The following is an 11956-nucleotide window of genomic DNA, read 5'->3' as shown; positions in this document are numbered from 1 at the left end:
GTGCCGCGTGCCGTGGTCTCCCGCCTCCTCCACGCGTCACCGCTACTACGCTCTAATAACCTGCGTCGTGCCTCAGAAAGACATGAATGTCAGTGGCGCTCATATACTTTTTCAGTTCCTGAGGGACAATTAAGTTTGGAACTATCGAGCCAGTGGTATTTCCAACAAATGGATTCCAATAACAGCAGCTCTCAAAAGGCGACATATGCGGACGAGGACATAAAGGAGTACGAACGTTTTGCGCTCATCCGAGCTGGCGTTTTGGGTTTGGTGTTTCTTTTCGCTGCTTGTGGTAATTTTTTCTTTTTATATACACTTTGGAAAAAGAGAAAAAAATGCACTAAAACTCAACTGTTTCTCTTACACTTGTGTTTGGCGGACTTGGTTGTTGCGTTTTTTCAAGTGTTGCCACAGTTATCCATGGAAATTACGCACAGATTTAAAGGCACTGACTTTGTGTGCCGTTCCGTGAAATACCTGCAGGTGGTTGGGATGTTTGCTTCTGCATACATGATAGTGGCTATGACCATTGACCGCTACCATGCCGTTTGTAAACCCATGATGTCTTTCTTTAAGGGCTCGTTAAAGAGACACCTCTCTATAGGCGCCGCGTGGTTGATCTCGCTGGCGTTCAGCGCGCCTCAGCTCTTCATCTTCTCGCTCCAGGAGGTCGAAGAGAAGCAGTTTGACTGCTGGGCCACTTTCATAGAGCCCTGGGGGCGGCGGATATACATCAGCTGGATCACTCTGTCGGTGTTTGCTTTGCCTGCTGTCATCTTACTCTTCTGTCAAATGAGAATATGTACAACAATTTACCTCAACATGAAGAAAAAAGCGCTCCAAGCACGACCCCTGCGCGCCGGGCCAAAGGGGGTGTCCAATGCTATGCTGAAAACCGTCAAAATGACATTTGTAATTATAATGGCATACACAGTTTGCTGGAGTCCATTCTTTATTGTCCAGTTATGGTCAGCATGGAGCCCAAGCACTGCACCAACTAACGGTTAGTAAATAGGCTACACCTCTGGTTCTTTTATTATCCAATTCCTGTCTTTAATCAATATCTCAATTGTCTTTACAGGTCCAATTTTTGTCATTATTATGCTGCTGGCCGGTCTCAACAGCTGCACAAATCCCTGGATATACATTTACTACAGTTGAAACCGAAAACCTCAACATCATATTTAAAATGGAGCTGTATTTCAGTGACACAGAAAATTACATTTTCTATTGATTTTTGAGATTTGCAGATTTATATTGTATGTGCATTATGTGCTTTGGATTAGTGTGTGGTGGTCAACAAATTTCTGTGTTTTTGTATTTCGTCATCTCGGTTCAATACCTAGCCATACAGAAACGTCCATTTTGATTGTATTTCAATGGCTGAATTCAGTTGCCTCATTATAATCCATATCATGCTTATGCTGTTATTAAGTAAAATCCCTTTTAATTCATCAGAATCAACAGGTTGCAAAAGGTGCAAAGTATATGACACATTGGTAATAACCATGTGGAAGGCTACAGAGATTATGCACTGACATAATTTTATTTGAAAAATGCTCCTCAACATTCAGACTGAGTAGCACTGAGTGGCAGAACCATGGGCAACTTAACAACCAAAATATGTTTCTTTACTTTTCATGGTCTGTAATTGTTGTCTGTGGAGCTATTGTTTTCATTCCACAACAATTATTTCCTTAACAAACAGACCCAGAAGTCTGTATGAGTGACAAATGTGAGTGTAGACTACAATGTCTCTGTTGTTAGGCCAACTGTAAACTCATTTGCTGTTACTGTTAACTTGATTTTCTTGTTTTAGATGTCAGGCCTAAACTAAATATTTAGCAAGTTAAACGTATTTGTTATCAGACTGTAGCATCTCTTTCAAATTTTATATGTGTTTTGAGCTTTTACAGAAGAAAATATCATTACTGACCATTGGCACTTGTTGAGGAAATCAGCCTTTTCCTCTCGTGTTCGTTAGTTTCTGCTAAGAAAAAGAATAACCTTGAAACAGAGATAAAGTTCAGAAAGGAATTTTCTCAATCACCCAGTAAAGAGCAATACTTGTACACGGAGTCTGTGCAACTGACATTCCCAGGCAGAGACTAAATGTTTACGCCTATACAATGAGTTTTTATACGCATACTATAGTGGGAGGCAACCATGGTTTAGACTTAGCGCCTCTTCGTTGGTGCACAGGCCAAGCAGGCCTCTGGCACGTTGCACAGTCTTATCAGGCTGACGAGCATCCTTGTCTCTTGCTCCGATTGCTGACACATATTTTGTTGGTTTAACCAGGCTGACAAGTCATGAGTCAGTACAAGCCTATTAATAAGTCATTTCCCTGCTTAGGTATTTGATTAGATTTATAGATAGATGTAGAATATGCAGTACATGTCCTGAACATATATCTGCGTCACACAGCTGTAATAAAGTCCTCGTCTTCTCATAAGCACTGCTACAATAATGAACTATAGTAATACAATAATAAACTATGGCAATGGTTATGCAGAATAGCTAAGCACCGATATTTTTCCTAACACACTCACTAATACAGTTCTATAGGTTGTGATGTCATCTGTCTTAAACTGTATTGACTTAAATTGTCTGTGTAATCCCTACTGATTTAACCAAATATTGGTTTAATTAAAAAGCCTTGAATCACATCATATGCAAAACATGTCTTTATTGTATAGCTCTGGTATGTGATTTATATTGAAATAATCTCTTAAAAAAATGCACATTTTCTTCCACAGTTCAATTAAAAACATTACATTTTTTATTATTTATAAAAGACATTTAAATTAAACCCTGGAGAAGCGGAGTAGTAATCACAGTCACAGTAAGTGTTAATACTTATATGGTTGAACAGATAAGCAGATACACTAATGAGGCAGAACAAGCACCTATGGTCATCACTGATTCAAGGCTAGCAGCTAGTCAAGGAGCAATGGAATATACAATTAGGGAAGTTACACAATGTTCTCATTGGCTTTGAGAAAATGAGAAAATAATGTCTGTCTACACATAAGCTGGAACACTTTCACCCCCCTCAAAGCATAAAACATGTTTGGATTATACTGCATTTAAAGCAGGCTTGTGGCTCTCTGTCAATACCAATATTCCTGCTGCTGTTGCTGAAAATCAATAATTGCTCATGTTGATATACTTTTATTGATGCCCATAAAGAGTAGTAAAGTTCACAAAATACATTTTTACTTAAAAAGAACATGTAGTCATGAGACATAACATAAGGCCTATTTGTTGGCTTTTAACAGGATTCACTTCAACCCTCAGTTCCCTTTGGAGCAAGGGGACTTCAGTTTAAAGACATTTTATATATGTGATACGTGATCTCATGCATTTTTTTCCTTTCTGTTTTGGACAAGTATGAAAAAAAATAACATAAACATTTGATTGACAAATGATTGTGTAAACATCAGCTTAACTCATAGTGGCCCATTTAAAAAGAAACTTCTGATGCAATGAAAAGCTGTGAATGAAATGGTCACACAGAGAAAATACTGTCCTCTAAAATAACAAAGACATCAAAGAAAATGTAAAGGTTTCACTTAAAGGGCCTATATTATGCTATTTTCTGAACTATGTTAATTAATAATAATTGTTTGCTCATCACAAACATACCTGGAGTTGTGTTTTGTTTCATTCACATGTTTAACACACAAACCCTGCATATTACTCTCAAACAGAAAACACTCTGTTTCACCTTGTGATGTCATGTGGTAATACAGGAAGTTCCCCACTGTCCACTGTGTTTTTTAACTCCACACACTTTCACTAGAAACATTTGGATAATTTCAGCCCTGGATTTGCTAATCTCTGTTAAACAAAAGGTAAGATGTAGCTGTCAACTTGAAAACTACCACTATATGACATCACAAGGTGGGACAGAGCATTTTGAGCTTTGAGGATGCAGGCAGCTCAATGATGTAGGATTACTCAAACACATGTGATTGCAACAAAACACAACTCCCGGTATGTTTTTGATGAGTTAACGACATTATGGCATGGCCAAAAGCTCACAGGAGTCAATTTTGCATAACATTGTTTACATAAATGTACATAAATGTATATAATTTAATACATTTTTCATCATGAGAAATAATGCCCTGAGAGAAATAATTTTTGGAGATGATCCTGAATAAAATGTACCGCTATATATGAGCAGCAGTAATAAGCACTACCGAAATAAGTGCACTGATCCAAAAATGGCAACTAAGAACATGATCAATAGGCTTTTAGAGAAGGCTACATGGAGACTTAACAGCATAAAATAGGGTTAAAAGTAACCTGGCACAATTTTTCTCCATTGCTGACAATGTTTCTTTCTCCTAATGCACCTGTTTCTGTCTAAAAACAACACTATCATGTTGTAAAAGAACTATCTTTCCAGCTCTAAACCATCATGGTTATAGATGGTAGCACTCAGTCTCCCAGCAGATGACATACATAGAGGTAATTTCATAACTTTTATCTAGCAACCATAAAAGAGGTCAATACTTGTCTGAATTACAACATATTTACACAATAGTTGATTAAATTGCTACTTCGTTTCAGAGACTTTTTCCATGTTGGTGACATAGGTAGAGGTACTATGTTTTTGAACTCATCACTACGTTAGGCCTGTCATGATAATATATTTTGAAGTTCGATATACTGCTGAGGTAAATATAGATGATAAACAATAATATTGAAAGTTAATTATGTCACTGACACAATTACCCAGGAGCAGATTTAAACCACAAAAATGATTCTAAATCTACAATATTGTTAAAAAATCATAAGCTGCAATAAATAAACAGCAGAATGAAACACTTTAGTTGTTAGTTTTGTGTGTGTAAAGAGTCATAGAAGTTATTATTTCAAGCTTTTGTGGCTTAAATCTAATCATATAGCCAAAAAATAACCAAAAATGTTGCAGTAATGCAAAGAAAAAGTACACTTGATAAATACTTCCCCCCCAAAAATTATTCCAGCTTTCATGTATTGAATAAGCTGATATAGTAATTACTGTGACCTAAGTTACGTCCTATATTTTTGTGCTTTTCTTTTCAATTTTTGTCCACAAAGTCCATTTGACTGATGTAAAATTGTGATAAATATTTACCAAGGTACTGTCCCACCAAATGAGAAAATCCTGTCACATGCACTTGGGATTGGGCTAAAAGAGGCAGATTTTACTCCAAAGCAACCCTCTCCATTTGTCCAGGCTGGAGATGAAGACAAAAGGACACACAGGGCCCTCTGTGACTGGATTAGACCTATGCCAATGTTTGTGTAGGGTTAGTGCATTAATAAGTGCATGCATAGACATATGTGAGGACTAGTTTAAAGGTTATGGTTCAAGAGATTTAGGGTTAGAATAATCATATTTCACAAGACCATAACAATTCAACTCAAATTTGAACCACTTCAGGCCCAAAACAATGACATAATATACACAATGGCAATATTGAGTGAGAAATATAACCTTCAGACGAAGATTTCATTTGTTTTATTTTATGATTTTATTTTATTATTATTTTTATTTCTCTGCTGGAAAAGTTTCTTGACAAATATCAAATAATAAATGATAGCCAATACTGCGTCATGGCGAAAAGATCCACTTCCATAACTGAAGCAGCAGAAGAAATCACCAATGCACTGGACCAAAATTTGCATGCTCTTGGCATCTTTATTGATCTGAAAAAAGCATTAGATACAATTAATCATTCAATCCTCTGAAATAAACTTGTAAGATATGGTATCAGGGGAAAAGCTTGGGACTGACTAAGAGATTACTCAACAGGACGAGTCCAGTATGTTAAAATTATGTTACTCATGTTCTGTTTTCGTGTCAAGGGTTTATGTTATTTTCTTAAATTATTTTGTTGTCTAACCAAAGGTGTCTTTTAAATAAATTTGTCTGGTAAAAGACCACTCATTTATATGTCTGCCTCCTACTTTGACTACATCAAACCAGCTTCTCCACAACCATGTAATGTGCAAGTGTTTTGCTCTTAAATTTTATACTGCCTAATGTTCAAACCACTCGTAAAAGTTTTTGTCTGACTGTATGTGGGGTGAAATAGTTGAATACTCTTGATTTACAACAAAAAGTATTCATAAAGTTACGTTGTTTTTTTTTATTTATTTTTTTTTTTTTTATAAAGACATGGTCTGGTCTGAATACAGAGAGAGATGAGTTGAAATGTATTGTCAAGCACTTTCTCCATATCAGTGTTAGGTGTACGGTTATTGTTTCCTTACAATTGCTGAATTTCTTGTTTTTACCATTGTCTATATGTTTTTCTTTCTGTTGCAATCTAAAAATGCCTAATGTTACTTATAGTAACTCTGTGTGTGTGTGTGGGTGTGTGTGTGTGTGTGTGTATAGTTCAACTGAACAGGAAGCTTAAACAAAGCATTTAATTTATGGTCTAATGGAAGACAGAGGTGGGCATAAATAAGATAACACTTTACAGCAAGAAAGTTCCTTTCTGTACAGAAATTGCAGCTCACTGCTGCAGGCAAGTTGCTTCCTCTAACTTGTAATGCAGCCAATCCCTGATCCCCCTGTACTCCTTAACATACCTGTTTTTTTTTTTTTTTTGTTTTTTTTTTTATAGAGCTTCATTTGGTTTCCTCTCTACCCATCTTATTTGCAGCACTCAGTTGTGGAAGAAATACTCATTGTTGTTTCTTAAGTACAGAGCAAAAAACACTCAAGTAAAAGTATATATATATATATATATATATATATATATATATATATATATATATATATATATATATATATATATATATATATATATATATATATATATATATATATATATATATATATATATACATACATATATATATATATATATATATATATATATATATATATATATATATATATATATATATATATATATATATATACATACATACATATATATATATATATATATATATATATATTTATATTTATATTTATATATATATATTTATATATATATATAAATTATATAATATATTTTGTCTTGATTTTGAGCTGTTATAATGCTTCAAATGTAATGATTTTGATAAAGATGAATTTTGTTTATTTTGCTCAAATTATGAACATGCTAAAAAAAAAAGTGGACTGGCCACTATTCAAACTTATTACAATTCAATTCATTTTATTTTTGTAACGCCCAAAATCACAACAACAGTTGTCTCGAAGGGCGTTCATGTTTTGGTTGATGGGGGAAACCCATCCAGACATGGGGAGAAACATGCAAAACTCCACACAGAAAGGCCTGGGCGACCCAGGGATCGAACCAAACCTTCTTGCTGTGAGGCATGAGTGTTGCCACTCAGCCACCGTGCTGCCTACACACAAAAACAAACAGGAAAAATCAATCACAGGTTTGAATGGTCCAGTTTAGTTATTTATGTGTGCTGTCTTGAAAGTAAAGTATGTTTGAAAGTAATCAATGTCCAAATCATGCAAATATGGAACATTCTCCATAGCATTTCCACGGGCTCTGCGTATTCACCTCCTCCTCATTTGCATCAGGGTCATCGTTTGTGTGTCTTAGTGTTAGCAATATGTGAAATGTTGAAAATGGGGCTTGCATAGTTTGAGGGTTGTAGGTTTTGTTTATTGTACATAGGATGTCTATTTTACATCATTGTTAATTGCATGTTGTTTTAGTTTAGATGGAAGAGACTTTCCAGCATTGACATTGAAAGATTGAGATTTTTTGTTTTCAGTATAGGTTTTCATTCTATTTTCTCTCAGCTCCATTCTCAAACGCTCCCTGTACTCGGTACTTTAATGAGCCTCCAATAAACAATGGACTCTCACCTATAGGTAGGAGTTTTGAAGTATCGTTGATGAATTAGAAGATTTGTTATTTGATTCTGCCTCTTCAAGCTATTCAGTCTGTCCATATATGGTCCACATTTAGACCAGCTTAGGCCCACACCACATGCAATACAAGGATCAAAAGTGTTAGCAAAGTCAAGCAACTCCAATTTGACCCAAAGTAGACAATGATTTATTTTGATGTGGCCTCTCTTTTCACTTCTATCCCCATATCAGTAGTGGTGGAGGCAGCAAGGAGACTACCACAGGATACTAAACTAAAGAGAGAACTAAACTGTCACTTGATCAAATCTGCCAACAGCTGGAAATGTGTTTAAATACCACATATTTTCAGTTTAGAGGAAACTTCTACAAGCAAATCCATGGAACACACACCTTTATCAGGATGTCTGAACATACTTAACATTTAGTGAAAGTACCAGTAGCTAAAGCATTTCCAGATTATTCTAGATGTAGCCTAATTTAATGCTTCACCTACATTTATGAAGCATGCACGGGCTCCTGTAAATTTGGCAATAGTATAAAACTACGTTAAAACATCGCTGAAATTGTTAGTTATTTGACTAGTAGGCCTGCTATTTACTTGACAGTTCTAATTTGTAAACCAACACCACAACCTTGAAAACCTGAAATTTTTTTTTTAGAATTAAGCAGCCATTCAATGCCAATCTACCACCTTTTAATCTCTTCTATCAAACAATACGAGCGTTATTTCATAAGGTTGTTAAATAATCCGAGGCGACGGCGAATGTACCACGCTCCATGTGCACGTCCTTTCCACCAATCAGAGCGCACGGAGTCACTGCGTAAAGAAATCCACCAATGGCGTTACGAGTCGTGGTGCTACGGCTCAGGAATGCTCGACGTCAACAACTATAAGCTTTCGATAGCGATCAGCTGGTGCACTTGGCGGCTGGCAGCGTTGTGTCCCCCGGCTATCTGTCACTTCGGCTCCAGGTGAGAACCATTTCTCCTTTTCTAATACTTTGGATCTGTTTTATTAGCTTTATTTGGGCAAATGTTGGCGACAAACTAAAGTGAGTCTGGCGTACAAAGTCTCCGCCTCTCCAAAGACTGAGTTGGCAGTTTGGATCAGTCTTTCTTTCGCTTTAAAACGGGAGTTACCTTTCATAATATTAGTAGGCTACTTCTTCAGTGCTAGCCTAGTTAATCTATTTGTTTGTGTTTCCTGTTTTGTTTAAGTGACGTGTCCGAAATAGCTGTCAAACGTCTCTTTCTCTCTTCACAGTTGCAAAAGTGTCAAACCGCCAGTATGGCCACAGCGCAGTCCATGCTACTCCTGGCAGTGCATTTTCTGCTGGTTTCAGAATTTATTTTGGCCAAAAGGGACTACTATGACATACTGGGGGTGCCCAGAGATGCCACTGAACGCCAGATCAAGAAAGCCTTTCATAAGCTGGCGTTGAAATACCATCCGGACAGGAACAAAGGCTCAGACGCAGAAGCAAAGTTCAGAGAAATAGCAGAAGGTGAGTTTTCAGAGACAGTAGCCTAATGTTTTAACAGCTGCCTTCGGTTTACATGTTTTCCCCACGCACCTTTTATAACATGCAAATGAGGCGTGACTGACGGTTTGTCACCCCTCACTCAAGCAACTTATCACCCACAGCAGTTATATACCAGGGATATGTACACATTGATATTAGGCTGAATTATTTTATGATTATGATTATGATTATTATTATTATTATTGTTCATTTACTATTGCTACGTAAAAAAATATGCTAAAGAGTAGGTTGAAATGGTAAATAATAATGTAATAGTGAAAAGCAGTGATTGTATTGATACTGTAACGAGCAACACACACGTGACTTTGTTTATTTCTTTTGTTTTAGCTTATGAGACGTTGTCAGACAACAAGAGGAGGCAAGAGTATGACCAGTTTGGCCCATCAGGGCAGGAGTTCAGAGGAGGAGCTGGTGGAGGCAACAGTGACTATAACTTTAAACAGCACTTCCAGTCGTTTAACTTTAACTTTGATGATCTGTTCAAAGACTCAGACCCATTTGGTCACCAACATTTTCACCACAACTTGCACTCCAACTCACAAGCTCACCAAAGGCGACATTTTAACAGCCACTTTCAGGCGCACCAGGAGGCCATGAAGAGGCAGCAGAGGTCATTCGGAGGAGGACTGTTTGACGATGTGTTCGAGGACTTGGAGAAGATGTTCTCCTTTAGCTCACATGACACTAGGACTGAGAGCCGCTTCCAGGGCTCAGGCAAACAGCACTGCCGGACAGTAACACAGCGGAGGGGCAACATGGTGACCACCTTCACTGACTGCTCCTGAGTTTACAAAAACCCAGACAACAGTGCCCTCTGGAGGGCACTCAGGATATTGTTGGGTTCAGTTGTGGTTAGGAAATTTTTAAATGCTAATTTATCACGTGGTAAATTTGAGAGCAAAGTATTTTGAATGTGGTTTGTGATTTGTTATTGCCTTCAAGAACAAAATTTGCTTTAATAGGCTCAACTAAAGCAATAACCTGTCACATATTCTAAAACTCAGCAATAATTAATTGAGTTCAAAACATACCTCATTGTTATTTGCCTAACGTTTCATGTTTACTTGAAATTATACCTGTTTCAGTAATGGCCCAAGCTTAAGTGATCACATTTGGTGAGTTGAGGCAATTTGGATTTCTTTTAATTCATATAGTTTAGTTACTCCCCTTAAACTGTAAATACTACAATGTCCATTTTTAAAGCACTTACATGTGTAATTTTGCTGTGAAAATGGCTTGACCATTATTGTTACCTCATCAGTTAGGGGACTACCATCAATAATATGTAACCTAGACATATATTTTTTTTGTAAATCTAGACGGATGGAGAAATAATGATTAACTTTCATTCAGTGCAATATTAAGCACCTTTGCTCTTCATGTTGCCTATTTTTATGATGATGTTGGTCTGTAACGTCATTGTAGGAGCTGCACTTTTTTCGTATTTGTGAGTGTGAGAGTGTTGTGAATGTGGACATAAATATTAATAAAAGAATATACTATCATTGTAATTCTTTTCAGGTATTACATTTACTTATAAACTGGTATCTCTTTCAAATTTGGAATGTATATTAGTCATTCAGACCCTATCTGGAAAAAAACACATGCAATTCTACCCTTGACAGTTGTTAATATTGAGAGCTTTAAATCATAAACATATTCTCTTAAATGGGTTAATCTGTAGTTTGTTGGACAAGTCTGTAGATTTAGATTCTATAGATCTACTTTTAAATGTGATGGCTAAGCACATATTGGCTCACTAACCAAATGGACACTGAACTGATCAACATTGTTAACCTGCTTCAGACTGTGGTCATTATCTCCTGGCTAGAAAGTGTCAAAACATGATTCTAACCTTACATTATGAGGTAAATCTAACAGAGAAAATGGACAACCATACAAGTGTGTCTGATACTGGTTTATCACACCAACTGCATGCATGATCTTTTAAGATTAAGATAAAGACGAACGTTATTATCCCCAAGGGGAAATTTGTCTCGAGTTCACTGCCCAAATCTTAAAAGTTATGCTCACTCATACGGTCAGACAACAGCTCTTCCAAAAAAAGAAGATAAATAAGTGTCCATTGTTAATGTCCATTGACCATTTTATGCACTGCACAACCATAAAGTGTCCAAGTTATTGCACCAGGCCCATTTCACAAGTATATATTTAAATAATAATCCATGAAAACCACATTAAGACTCTTTGTTTAAATATTCTATCAACATGTCTTGTGACGTTCTCTTGTGTTACAGAATGATGAAGCTAACACTATTAGTTCTGGTTTTGCAATGGTCTGTAGTCATATCATTCAGCATCATTTATCATTTGTAGTAAATCCACATTATATTTCACACATTGGCACTGACCTCCATGTACTATTCTGGGTGGCACATACCCAGAAAGTCTGTCCCATGGTTGTTGTGATAGTTGTAGTATAAGTATCAATATAATAGCTGGGTATATTGTCTATGTGAATGCATTGTTTTCGCCATACGTGTTATTAAAATAGGGATCTCCATGGTCTAGTTTAATAATCAACGAAGCAATCAGGGCTTAT

At 36.5% G+C, this 11956-nt stretch overlaps 2 protein-coding genes across 2 annotated transcripts; both read left to right on the top strand.

The window, feature by feature from the left end:
• The first annotated feature begins 80 nt into the window (after positions 1 to 80).
• On the top strand, positions 81 to 2666 carry avpr2l (arginine vasopressin receptor 2, like). Its single transcript, XM_055231702.1, has 2 exons — positions 81 to 1003; positions 1082 to 2666. The coding sequence occupies exons 1-2, from the start codon at positions 169 to 171 to the stop codon at positions 1159 to 1161; spliced, it is 915 nt and encodes a 304-aa protein (XP_055087677.1). The 5' UTR covers positions 81 to 168; the 3' UTR covers positions 1162 to 2666.
• A 6105-nt stretch (positions 2667 to 8771) lies between these two features.
• LOC117391225 (dnaJ homolog subfamily B member 9-like) lies at positions 8772 to 10902 on the top strand. Its single transcript, XM_033988951.2, has 3 exons — positions 8772 to 8821; positions 9114 to 9354; positions 9721 to 10902. Exons 2-3 carry the CDS (start codon positions 9138 to 9140, stop codon positions 10176 to 10178), a joined length of 675 nt encoding a protein of 224 aa, XP_033844842.1. The 5' UTR covers positions 8772 to 8821; positions 9114 to 9137; the 3' UTR covers positions 10179 to 10902.
• Positions 10903 to 11956: the final 1054 nt, after the last annotated feature.

The sequence above is a fragment of the Periophthalmus magnuspinnatus genome, chromosome 23 (assembly GCF_009829125.3).
Source record: "Periophthalmus magnuspinnatus isolate fPerMag1 chromosome 23, fPerMag1.2.pri, whole genome shotgun sequence".
NCBI lineage: Eukaryota > Metazoa > Chordata > Actinopteri > Gobiiformes > Gobiidae > Periophthalmus > Periophthalmus magnuspinnatus.
This window is presented reverse-complemented; position numbering and strand designations above follow the sequence as displayed.

Bases quoted from the DNA above. Each gene is read 5' to 3' on its own strand.
- avpr2l (XM_055231702.1), top strand. From the start codon at position 169: ATGGATTCCAATAACAGCAGCTCTCAAAAGGCGACATATGCGGACGAG. The intron at 1,004-1,081 runs GTTAGTAAATAG...TTGTCTTTACAG, and splicing joins AAGCACTGCACCAACTAACG to GTCCAATTTTTGTCATTATT.
- LOC117391225 (XM_033988951.2), top strand. From the start codon at position 9,138: ATGGCCACAGCGCAGTCCATGCTACTCCTGGCAGTGCATTTTCTGCTG. The intron at 9,355-9,720 runs GTGAGTTTTCAG...CTTTTGTTTTAG, and splicing joins GTTCAGAGAAATAGCAGAAG to CTTATGAGACGTTGTCAGAC.